The sequence below is a fragment of the Vulpes vulpes genome, chromosome 3 (genome assembly GCF_048418805.1).
Source record: "Vulpes vulpes isolate BD-2025 chromosome 3, VulVul3, whole genome shotgun sequence".
Taxonomy (NCBI): domain Eukaryota; kingdom Metazoa; phylum Chordata; class Mammalia; order Carnivora; family Canidae; genus Vulpes; species Vulpes vulpes.
This window is the reverse complement of record NC_132782.1, coordinates 89,213,244-89,225,390: the sequence shown is the minus strand read 5'-3', so window position 1 is coordinate 89,225,390 and position 12,147 is coordinate 89,213,244. Positions and strand designations below refer to the sequence as shown.

At 52.6% G+C, this 12,147-nt stretch overlaps 1 protein-coding gene across 2 annotated transcripts in view; it reads right to left on the bottom strand.

The window, feature by feature from the left end:
- Positions 1–2,158: 2,158 nt before the first annotated feature.
- GNA12 (G protein subunit alpha 12) overlaps positions 2,159–12,147 on the bottom strand; it is a 107,562-nt gene continuing 97,573 nt past the window's right edge. For both annotated transcript variants that reach the window (XM_072753260.1, XM_026011410.2), the window contains exons 3-4: positions 6,294–6,344; positions 2,159–4,978 (exon numbers count right to left, since the gene is read on the bottom strand). In XM_072753260.1, coding sequence (XP_072609361.1) covers positions 4,409–4,978; positions 6,294–6,344 — 621 coding nt within the window. In that variant the 3' untranslated portion in view covers positions 2,159–4,408. The remainder of the gene's footprint in view (positions 4,979–6,293; positions 6,345–12,147) is intronic.

Genomic DNA, 12,147 nt, shown 5'->3' with positions numbered 1-12,147 from the left:
CCAGCTCGGAGGCGTCACTACCATCAGGATTGTCAGATCCGCTGCAGGCACACACCCTCCTCCGAGGAGGGAAGCCAGGCAAGAGGAGGGGCCCGGGGAGCCACCTGTTAGGTTTTCACCTGAAGAGAACAGCAGCCGTGGGCAGATTAAATCCACCCACTTTAACACACCATCTGAACACCACGGGAGAAGCCGCTTCCAAGTCCAAGAGCCCTGAAGGCCTTCCCCAGCAGAGGGTGGGAGTCAGACCTCGCAGCGGGAGTGGGGAGGCAGCAGGGGCTTCTTTGCAGCCCAGGCCTCTCTCTACCCGCAGCCACCGCCTGAGGTTCAGCCGACACCTTTCTCTGAGCTTGGGTGCCCACCAGCACACCGTGTGCCCCTAAGTGCTGACACGGCCCAGGGGCCAGCTGTTGAATCCTCTTTGTGAACCAAGGGAGCCTCCTTTCCTCGGGGGACCAACACCTTTCTTGTCAGGGCCCAGGAGTGCCTTGTGAATGGCACTCAAGCCCAGTGTCCCCACACCACCTCCCAACCAGGGCTGGTGGCCCTGGTGCCTCATCAGTGACACAAAGAACCACACATACCTGCTCCCTCCATTTCCGGGGACTGTTTCAGAACAAGGCTACCAAGGTCCATCTGACATGCCTTATAATAGATGGGGCACGACTAGATGGGACCAAGAGACTGGAGATCGCCCCATGCTGGGAAAGGCTCGGCCAGAGCTCACCAGTGCGTTTCCTTGAGGCGGGCTGCTGGCCACAGCGAGGGCCAGAGTTGGTGCCCGAGTGAGATCATGAAGCAGAATTCTCACCCAGTGAAGCGGAGGATCCAGCTTGGGAAAAATCCTCCAGGATCGTTGATCTGCTTCAGAGGCTCTCTGCCTGGCTGCACAAGATTACTGGGGGCTTGGGAATCCGCGTAGACCGTGCTCCTACTGCATAGGCCCTGCCTGGGTAGCTTAGCTCGCAGCCTCTGCGAAGTTCCTTGGGGGATCTGACCGCGGCGTCAGAGCGGAGAATCACTGTCTTGTCCCACGTTTATGAGTGTTGAAATCGGAACCCAAGGAGCTCAGCCCACAGCCTGGAGATAATGGAGAGCATGCAGCACGCTCCTCCCTGGCGTTTCTCTAGGAGTTTGTGCCTCCTCTCACGTAAACACCCATAGCAGCGCCCCACCAGGCCACGGCCGCTGGACATCACCTGCACGCCTCTTTCTGGAAAAGACCCCTGAAATGATGAACCATGCCCCTGGCTAGGAGGCCTTCATGCTACGGAGTGGCAGGTTTCTCCATCCTGTGGCTGGGAGAAGAGCCTCAGGGGCCAGGGCAGCAGAGTCCCCACCTGCCCCTCCCTCTGGCCACCTCCGGTAGTGGGGCTCATCTGCGTCAAGTTGTCAATCACCAGCTCCCTCTCCTCGGGCTCCCGAACCTCAGAGCAGCGCTCGGGGCCTCGCTCACTTGCACTACGTGAGGGCAGCACACACACACACACACACGTGCGCACGCGCACACACACGTCTCTGTGTACAAGACGCTTTTATTGGCTTCTAAGCTGTGTTTCCAGTGCTTTCACAGAAAGCAGTACTTGTGACAGTTCGGTGTGTTGGGCTCTGTTCAGCGCACTTTGAGATATAAAAGCTGGTTATCAGAGACAGTGAACCTTCAGGGACAGTGGGGATTGGTGTTGTTGGGCTTTGAATTTTGGGGTTGGGTTTGAGAGCAGAGGGCAGATGTTAAGGAGCACCGGGAGAGCGGGGTGGTCCTCACCGCAGCGGACCCTCCAGCCAGGGCGAGCAGGGAGTAAAATGTGAGCCGTGAGCCGTCCGCGCAGACTGCGCATCCCGGTGGGTGCCTTCATCCCAGAAGCAGTACCGAGTCCGTGTCTGCCTGGGACATCCCCAGTAAGCCCCAGTGAGAGAGTCCTCACTGATCATCTAGCGTTGAGAGTACTTTTGGATCTTGGAGTTAAAATAACCGGACTTATTTTTCTTTTATCCAAGAAGTAAAAAAAGTTACAAGAATATGACTACTGGAATCTCGGCACATCACGACACTAAACACAAAGTCTTTTGAGACTACATCTCTACAAATGGGAAAGTATTTTGGGGAAAACGGTTCACGCATCCTTCTACATAAACAGTGTAACCATGAAGAAAGATCTTATTTTGAGGAAGTTTATTGTTACATTTTGCAATAATAGATGAGGCACGACTAGCTCCTGCTTCTCCAACAACTCAATAAAAAAGACAAATAATCAAGGATAACAGTGAAATTAAAATTAAAAAATACAAAAGCCGAAAGTTTTGGAGACAAAAACAACTACAGTCTATGTGTGGGAAAGCTGTGAATGGTTTTAGTTGAGCCTTGCAAATAGTTTTCTTTCCCCATCCCAAAGAAGCCCGGGGCTCTGAGCTGGGGCCTTTACAGACCTTCCCCCCTGCCCGGTCCGGGAAGCCGGTTGTGGACCCAGGTCGTGCCAGCCCCACTCTCTGGGCAGCTCAGTGCGCAGCCCCAGCCCTTCCCCTGGTGTGCTCCCACTCCGTGGGTTAGAGAGGCTGGAGCAGTGTGGACGCAGCCAGCTGAGCAGCCAGCTAAGCCTGGCCCAAGATGCCCCGAGCAGCATGGCCAGCGGCCTGGGCCTGGGTGGTAGCGCTCCCGCTGGCAAGCAGCAGCTTGAGGCCCTGGCCATGACTCGCAAGAAGGGCCACCACCTCATGCAGCAGGCTGTGGGCCCCTGCAGCCGCGAGAAAGGACCCCAGACTGCCCCCAGGGAGCCCGCCAGGGGTGCTCCTTTTTCTTTAAGCTATGGTCATCGGCACTGACCCTGGGTCACATCCTCTGGTTTATGAGGAGCCCCAGGAAGCAGTACAAAAACAGCAACGTTTTTTTCCCAGCCAAGAAAACCAAAACCCCAACAAACATGGACACAAAGCCTTGAGCACCAAGAGCGAAAGAGAATTTCATGTTGTCTCCTCATTAGGAACACTGATAACAAGATGACTCAGGGGCAGGCTGTGCTCCCTTCCCTTGTGGGTCAGCATCTACCACAAGATGAATGTTTATCTTGCTCGCCGGAAAGGAGCCAGGAGGAAGACGTGGAAGGGACACAGGATCGGGACAGGGTGGCCTTGGGACACGCGTTACTCGGCCACAGTCACGCTCTGAGGCCGGCTGGAGGAAGCTTTTTTTTTTTTGGTTCTCTTTTAAATGCTGGGGGAAATTCCACCACACGGGATAGACCTTCCTAGGAGACGAATGCACAGCGGGGCCAGCTTAGGATGCAGTGTATCTGACAGCCGGGGAGACCCCGCATGAAGGTAAGTGGGCAAGTGCACGGAAGGGAGACTCGTCTGCCCACGTCCACACCCACAGGCTTGGGCAGCTTCTCCCGGACAACAGATGTGTCGGGTAGTGTTTGCCTGTGATGCGTGTGCATTAATGGAAGCAAGAGACCCTGGGAAGAATCAAGACTTGGAGCAGAGCCGAGAGCAGGGACCGGCTGTCCAAAGGCATCGGGGTGGTGGCAGTGTACAGAAGCTCTGAGAGTCTGGGCTTTCTGAAAAGTCAGCTGTGGCATTCACCAAGGCTCTACTAGGAATCCTGCCAGTTTTCAGAAGCCCCGAGAGGAAGAGGAAGCACTCTGCTACCTTCCAAAAGAAGGGAGTGCGGATGCAGCCAAGTGTAGGTGTCGGAAGAGGATGTACAGGACACAGCAGCCACCCGAAGGCTGGTGGGGAGGGAGGGCAGGTGCGTGTAACAGGCACCGAGTGCACCCACTGCCAGTGTGCTGGCTGTAGGGCATTAAGGCAAACCCACTCCCATTCCCACCCTCTAAAGCTAGGGGCCCCTGGCCTCAGCCAGTGTGCCTGGACCAGGGTCTCTCAAGAAATTGGCACTAGGGTTTTACAAGGCAACGTGCTCGCTTTGGAGGTGGCGCGGAGACACCTGACCTCCCGCAAACCACCGTTAGGCTAAGCTCTCAGGTTCATCTGTCTCAATGGAAGACTCGCAAGTTAAGAGGAAAAAGCCATCTGCAAGGCCCGCTGGTTTGTGTTGTCATTACAGAGTGCGTGTGTGTGTGCACACCTGCCACACGCACATGATCCTCGATTAAACTGTGTCAGAGAAGGAATACAGTTCTGTAAAGAGAGAGAAGGCTGTGCTACTAGGTATTATGAATTAATACCAAAGTGACCCCTTGGATTCTCAGTAGTTTGACTACGCCCCGGGTTCAGTAGCTCACATCCAGGTGTCCATGTCCCCGGGCCTGGGGCGTGGCGGTGTGGCCGGCGCGGTGGTACCCCTGAGCTGGGCGCTGGGGGCACGGATCCGAGAAGCCCACTCCAGGCCCAAGAGGTCTAAGCAGCAGCCACTGAGGCTGCTATGGGCAACAGTGAGGGGCGCCCTCTCTCACTGCAGCATGATGTCCTTCAGATTCTCCTGCAGGATGGTGTCCTTCACAGCATGAAACACGAAGCGGATGTTCTCCGTGTCGATGGCGGTGGTGAAATGGTGGAACAGTGGCTTGCTGCGATTCCGTCTCTTGCGGTCGAAACACTGGACCAAGTAGCGCTGGACGTCCTCCAGCCTGTGGGGGTCACCTTTGAAGTCTGGGAAGTGCTTCTTGATGCTGACGGTCTTGACCTTCTCCACCAGGAGGTCCATCTTGTTGAGGAACAGGATGATGGACACGTTGAAGAACAGCTTGTTGTTGACGATCGTCTCAAAGATGTTCATGGACTCTACCAGCCGGTTGGTGCGCCTGTCCTCCATGAGCACCTGGTCGTACTCACTGGAGGACACCATGAACAGGATCGATGTGATTCCGTCGAAGCACTGGAACCACTTCTGGCGCTGGGACCTCTGGCCACCCACGTCCACCATCTTAAAGGGGATTTTTTTAATAACGAAGTCATGTTCCACAATGCCCTTGGTGGCTTTCCGCGCCAGCAGGATGTCCTGCTTACTAGGAAAGTAATTCTGTAAAATATGGAAGAAGGGAAGAATTTAAATTTAGCAGGTGAAGAAGAACACGGGAAAATAAGGATCAAGAGTCTGATGGACTTGCCTGAGAAGTTCAACCAAACACCAAAAGCAAATTTCACTTGCAAAATCAGACGCTGGCTGCGGGATGGGAAGTGAAGGTACGAAGCAGCTTGTTTCAAATGAGCAGAGGCTTGCCAGGCAGAGGCCAGTTGTTGGAATCCCCACCATCAGCCCCAGCCAGAAACCTCACTCATGTTCGTATCCACAGGAGGCTGACCACTGGTTCTGTTTCTGCCCACAGCCCCCTTTTACTTTTCTGACTTCCAGGCGTATGCGCTCCTGAACCCTACTGTGAACTAATTTAATCGAGGTTTTGCGATGCTGGTTAGATTAAGTCTGCAGTATACTTAATATGCCATCCTTGGGAGTCTTCAGCAACCGTTGTGCTGCCCGGCTAAAACCTCCATGACTGCTGGGCACAAGCACTCAGGCAGTGGCCCCGCCAGGAACCAAATAGGGATGACAAGGCCCCTCCAGAGGGGTACAGGGGACAGAGAAGCAATAGCAATCTGCGTGAGAGGCCCCCATGCAAGAGTAATGATCCAGCTACTTCAACAAATAAATGGAAAAGAAGGCAAGACAGACGAGAGAGAGACCTACAGACTATCCCACATTTGAATAGTGTGGCCCAGTGGTGAAGGATGAATTCCAACCACACACTCAGGAAAACATGAGTGAGACCCCCAGGCAGACCCCCAAATGAGCTGGATGTGGGTTGATATCAGGGAATGTTGCCGATCTTTTTTTTTTTTTTTTAAGGTTTTTATTTATTTATTCATGACAGAGAGAGAGAGGCAGAGACACAGGCAGAGGGAGAAGTCCCCGACGTGGGACTCGATGTGGAGACCAGACCTGGGATCACGCCCTGAGTCAAAGGCAGATGCTCAACCGCTGAGCCACCCAGGTGTCCCAATGTTGCCAATATCTTAGGAGCTACGATAGCATCATGGTCAGGACTCTGGAGCCCCATCTTTGGTGAAATCCCTCACCTGAGTTTGTTCTTGTGCTTGTCTGGGTTTCCCGGAACAAGAAGTTCCAGGAAATCCTCTGTTCACTAAAGAGTCCCTGTGTCCTCTGTGGTAGTCAGGGCAGGAATGTGAGGAGGAGGACATGGCCATGCTGCACCTTGACACAGAGTCTGGAGTGGACAGGGACGGTGTGCACGCTCACGTCACAGGGGCTGCTCTGACCTCCACGCATGCGCTCCTTAACCCTGGCTCACGGTTCTCGGGGTGGAGTCTGTACTCACCAGCTGGCCGATCCGGTCCAAGTTATCCAGAAAGTACTTCACCGATTCACCCTGTCACAGAGGAAAAATATGCACAACTCAGTCTTGGTGGAGAACCCTGATCTGGCCACCAGCAGATCATAATAGAATCGTATGAGTGGTATTTCACATCTGTATAAACGGGAAGGCAAAGGGACCACGAGCATCAGGAATTGTTAAAACTTAAAAACACAGTTGAGAGAATTTTTAAATGCAGTTTCTTTAGCTGTGGCCCCAAGATTCAAACTCAGACTGTTTTCAAAGCACCCCTGCATGACTCAGGTGACGGGCAGGGAGCTGGCCCCGCTGACCGGGCTGGCTGGCTCCAGAGCTGGAACGTTAGATTGGGAGCCTCTGAGCAGTCCTGCTTGGACAGACGTGGCCGTGGGCTCCGCAGACGTGGTCTCTAAGGAGGGCGAATCTTCAAGAATAGGCATGTGACAAACACCTTCCAGTTTTTGGATGTGGGCCTAACATTCCACCGTTACTGCCCACATTCCTAAGACCTGATTGGTAGGTAGCCTAGAATCAGGAGAAGCTTCAGTCGGGATTCTTTTTTTTTTTTTTTTTTTTAAGATTTTATTTATTTATTCATGAGAGACACACAGAGAGAGGCAGAGACACAGGCAGAGGGAGAAGCAGGCTCCATGCAGGGAGCCCAATGTGGGACTCAATCCCGGGACCCCGAGATCACACCCTGGGCCAAAGGCAGACGCTCACTCAACTGCTGAGCCACCTGGGGATCCGGATTCAGTCAGGATTCTTGAGGCAGGAAAGCCAATTCTTCACCCCCCGGACATTCTCTGCACCGAATGTTGATACAAGGCGGTTCTCCAGCCCTTTGAGAAGCCCCGTCCAAGGGCGTTGAAACGCTCATGGGAGTGGGCTGAACAGAGGGTAAGCGCACGGGTGTGGCGGTCTTCCCTCCAGAAGCAGAACGCAATTTACCAGGACGCGCTGAGCCGTATGCGCTCCGTTACACAGCCCCAGGGACAGTCCCCTCGGACAAGCCCACATCCGGGGCAGGTGCCCGATGTGAGCCCTCCCCCAGGGGGTCTCCTACTCCAGGCCCAAAGGAAGAAACTAAGGAGGCAACTTCCTTCAGCGGAATCAGCCTTCCGTGTTACGATGATAGCTTCTGGAGGACTTAGAGCATTTTTAAGGGCGACAGAGGCATTCCACACATTCTAGCACAGAGGAGGGTGAGTTTTCCTCTGGAACATCAGGGTGCGCTGGGTGTGCAGCCTGCCTTCTGCCCTGGGGACATCCGGGTGGGAGAGGTGGCACCCCAGTCTCTGCCACTCCGCCCCCTCTGACACCAGCCTGGGTGTGGGGATAGCCGTCTCTGCAGACAGTGAACCCACCTGACCCACCTGATTTGGGACTGCTCCTCCCCCATAACCCTGTCTCTCACCAACCCCCCGCTGCCTCCCACTCGGGGGCTCTGCAGGTGAAGGAGAGCCTATGAAGACTCCAGCAGGATCTGCCTGCCTGCCACCGTGTCCATGCACCGGAGGCCAGTTGGTGGTGGCCAGGTGGCAGCCCGGGCCGCTCTGGGCCACTCTGAGGCACACAGTGGTGGTACAAGGTAAAAAGAAACTGGAAAATGCTCCCCGACCAGGGGTCTCGGTTTGGCTGGGCATCAAGTCACGGCAAGGCAGATGCCCCGGCCAATGTTCTGTCCCAAAGGCATGACAACTGTCCTGGGGAGACACTGAGACATGAGTGCTTACCCCAATGGCACAGGTGTGAAAGGGAAAGTGCCCCTAGAGAATATAATAAGGATGAACTAAGTATAAGGTATGAAAAAGCAAGTCTGAATGGAAATACCCCCAGTGAGCCTGAAGTCAGGGTCACCCCAGCTGTGCTCTGAACACCACCATCCTTTCACTCCTTCAAAGCTACAAGGTTTATCTAAGACTCTCTGCCACTCCACACGACCGGTGGCCTGCGTGCTCTCTGAGCAGGGGGCGGTGGACGAGGAGGGTATGGTACCCAGTTTCATGCCAGGCCTGCCTCTTCTTCTGGGCGCTCTCAGGTCCATGTGAGGGCTGCTTTGGAGCTGTCCATCCACAGAGCTCTCCATCATGGGGAGAAAGGGGAGGAGGGAAGAGAATCAGCATGTTCAAACCAGCAAGGAGTCGCTGAGCTCCATGCTCCATGGCCCCACCAGGCTGAGTGGGAACCACAGTCTGGATACTGGTTTAACCGCCAGGGACTGAAGTGTGCACCATTGGATTCCACACACAGCCTAGGGAACAATCATTTGCATGGGCTTCAAGGTTCCCAGAGCACCCACTCATTAAAACATCCATTCTGATAGATTTCCAACACTAGGGGGATGGAGTCATGTCTTCGGAGAGATGGCAAGGGGCCGGAGCTGATGTGCCACTGTGGAATTAACCACTTGGCACCTGCTACAGACAGACTGACTGTGCTCCCACCTTCCCATCACATGCTAAAACCCAGCCCCCAGTGCCATGGCATTGGGCAGTGGGGCCCCGTGAATGGGGTCAGTGCCCTTGTAAAAGAGACCCGGAGCACTGGCTCCTGCCGCTTGTCTCATGAGGACACAGTGAGAAGACACTGTTCGTGAACCAGGAGCCGGACTGAATCTGTGGGCACCCTGACCTCCGGCTTTCCAACTTCCAGAACATTTCTCACAACCGCAGGCTAGGTATGTCTGTCAGCAGCCTAAATGGATCAAGATGGCACCTTTACAAAAAGAGTCTCATGTGTGACAGAACAGTCCCAGGGTCCTCTTGACGCCACTGCAGTCATGTGGTCTGATGAGAAAGAGTACACGAGAAATGGGCATTTTATAACACTCCTTGATCTGAAAATCTAAGTCACTTTTATTTTTATTTTTTTTTTTAAAGATTTTATTGATCTATTCATGAGACACACACAGAGAGAGGCAGAAACATAGGCAGAGGGAGAAGCAGGCTCCACGCACGGAGCCCGATGCGGGACTTGATCCTGGGTCTCTAGGATCAGGCCCTGGGCCAGAGGCAGATGCTCAACCACTGAGCCACCCAGGCGTCCCTAAGTCACTTTAATAACACCAATGGATTCACGGAGTAGACAAGGCACAGATCTGCAAAGTTGTGCTCAGAGGCCACCAGGCACATGCTTGACATCACACTGTCTCTCTGACCCAACTCCTAGCAAGATATGCATTTTTATTACCAGCAGCTGGACGTGTCTGGGGGGGTGCTGGTGATGGAGAAGGAGAGGTGGGCAGTTTCAAGCAGCAGTGGGTCTTTTTGGAGTACTTGCAGCTGTGTCACAGAGTGGCAAATGTGGCTGGAAGACATCACACCCACAGAGAATGAGGCTCATGGCAAGTGAACTCTATTCCTCACAACATCTTCCCTGGGAGCACCCCTTACCCACCCCTGCCTCGGATGAATCACATGTAGTGGGCTTGCTGCTGCTTTGAAATTTCCGTCACCAAATCACCAGACATACCCCACCCCGTCCCTGCATCACGAACCAGCCCCGTCGGTGGACATGGGCTGACCATGTGCTCCTCATTCAGCTAATTCAAGACCGCCACAGAACAGACTGGGTTCTTTCAACAGTGCACAAGACCAAGCAGTCAGATCAATGCTGCAGGTGGACTGGTCACACCTGCCTCCCTGCCAGCGGTGTGCCCCCATTCTCCTGCATCCTTGTTCAGTTGCTGGTATGTCCTGCCAGTGGCTCAGGTGGACGGGTGTTAGTGAGGTGAGTGCATGAGAAGCACCTGCTGGGTAAGAACCACTGACAAAGCTGGCGTGCAGGTGGGGTCGGAGGCCATCAAGGGACGGTGGCTCCAAGGATCTCCACCTGGGGCTGTGCTTTTCAGTTTGAAATCCTATCTGCGTGCACAGGAGCATTCTTATAGTTCCTGGACCTAGGGACACTGATTTTTATAATTTAAAATCTTAAAAATCTTAAAATCTTAAAAAAGATTTTAAATTTATTTATTCATGAGAGACACACACACACACACACACACACACACACACAGAGAGAGAGAGAGAGAGAGAGAGAGGCAGAAACACAGGCAGAGGGAGAAGCAGGCTCCATGCAGGGAGCCTGACGTGGGACTCGATCCCAGGTCTCCAGGATTACACCCTGAGCTGAAAGCAGAAGCTAACTACTGAGCCACCCAGGCGTCCCTGATTTTTATATTTTAAAATGCCGTCAGTTGTGCTGGGATGGAGACACAGGGGCTGGTCAATGGTGAGCTAGAGGACTTGGAAGTTTACTCGTTTAAACATAACAAATTACAAATACAAATTTTAAGGGGATCCCTGGGTGGCGCAGTGGTTTGGCGCCTGCCTTTGGCCCAGGGCACGATCCTGGAGACCGGGATCGAATCCCACATCAGGCTCCCGGTGCATGGAGCCTGCTTCTCCCTCTGCCTATGTCTCTGCCTCTCTCTCTCTCTCTCTCTCTCTCTCTCTCTCTCTGTGACTATCATAAATAAATAAAAATTAAAAAAAAACAAATACAAATTTTAAAACTGCTGTATATAAAAAACGACAACAAAGTATTCCAAAGGTCAAATTTTCATTTTCATTACTTACTATCAAATTTAGGACTTAACTTCAGCTTAATGGAGATGATAACCAAACAACATGTTTGAATAGAGAACTACAAATACTTAAAAAAAAAAAAAAAATCTAATCCCCAAGAGGAGAAACCCTCATTGTGAATTCAGGCTTTGCCAATACCTAGGACATTTCACTGGGGTTTTGGGAGAATAAATGATATCAAAACTCTGAGAGTGTTCTGGAAAAAGATAAAGCACCATATTAATACACATCATAGAAACAGAGATCCTCAAATTTTAATCTGGTGCCTATAAATCATCTGTTGCTAATTTATAACCCTAAAATATCAGGGACAAGGTTCAGTGTAGCACCTCTACCATATCAAAAGCCCCAAATGGGGACACCTGGGTGGCTCAGTGGTTTACCATCTGCCTTTGGCCCAGGGTATGATCCTGGGGTCCCGGGATCAAGTTCCACATTGAACTTCTGCAGGGAGCCCACTTCTCCCTCTGCCTGTGTCTGCCTTTCTCTCCCTGTGTCTTTCATGGATAAGTAAATAAAATCTTAAAAAAAAAAAAAGCCCCAGATGAACCCAACTGTCCACAGACAGAAGGAAGGCTGGATGGACCAAGCCCGTTATCTTCACGCAGCTGTGTCACATGCAGCTGTGGGGAGTGCATGGCTGACACACGGCCATGTGAGAAAAGGCAGGTGCAAAATAGGAAGGCTCCTTGTGTGTAATTGGAATGGTGGGGAAGGAAATGAAGACAGTTACTATTTGCTTATATTTAAGAAAGGAGACAGAAAGATAAATCAGCAAGATAGAAATGATGCAGGATAGAGGAAGGGAAAACAGGGCAGGAGGCACAAGGGCAGAAGCTAGATGTCTCTGAATGGATTTTGACTTTGGAACCATGTAGGTATCTTGCATAATTAAAAACAAAATTTATTTAAAATATCAACCCCTCAAAATGGAAACCAAACTACAACCAATGAACCTGCCAGTGTGTCAAGGGTGGGTAGAGCTTTGGGACTTCTGCCCCAGAATATGCAAGTGCGGAGGAAGCTGGCCCAAGCCTTGCTCACAAGGACCGCCTTGCTATACAGGTGTACCCATGCTTGTGAAATCCCCATATCCCACCTCTGAGTCCCTCACCCCAGTTCCCAGGGACAGCTGCCTCTTCCCATCCATGACTAAGACCTCAGGGAGGGCAGCCTCGGTGGCTCAGCAGTTCAGCGCCACCTTCAGCCCGGGTCATGATCCTGGAGACCTGGGATCGAGTCCTGCATTG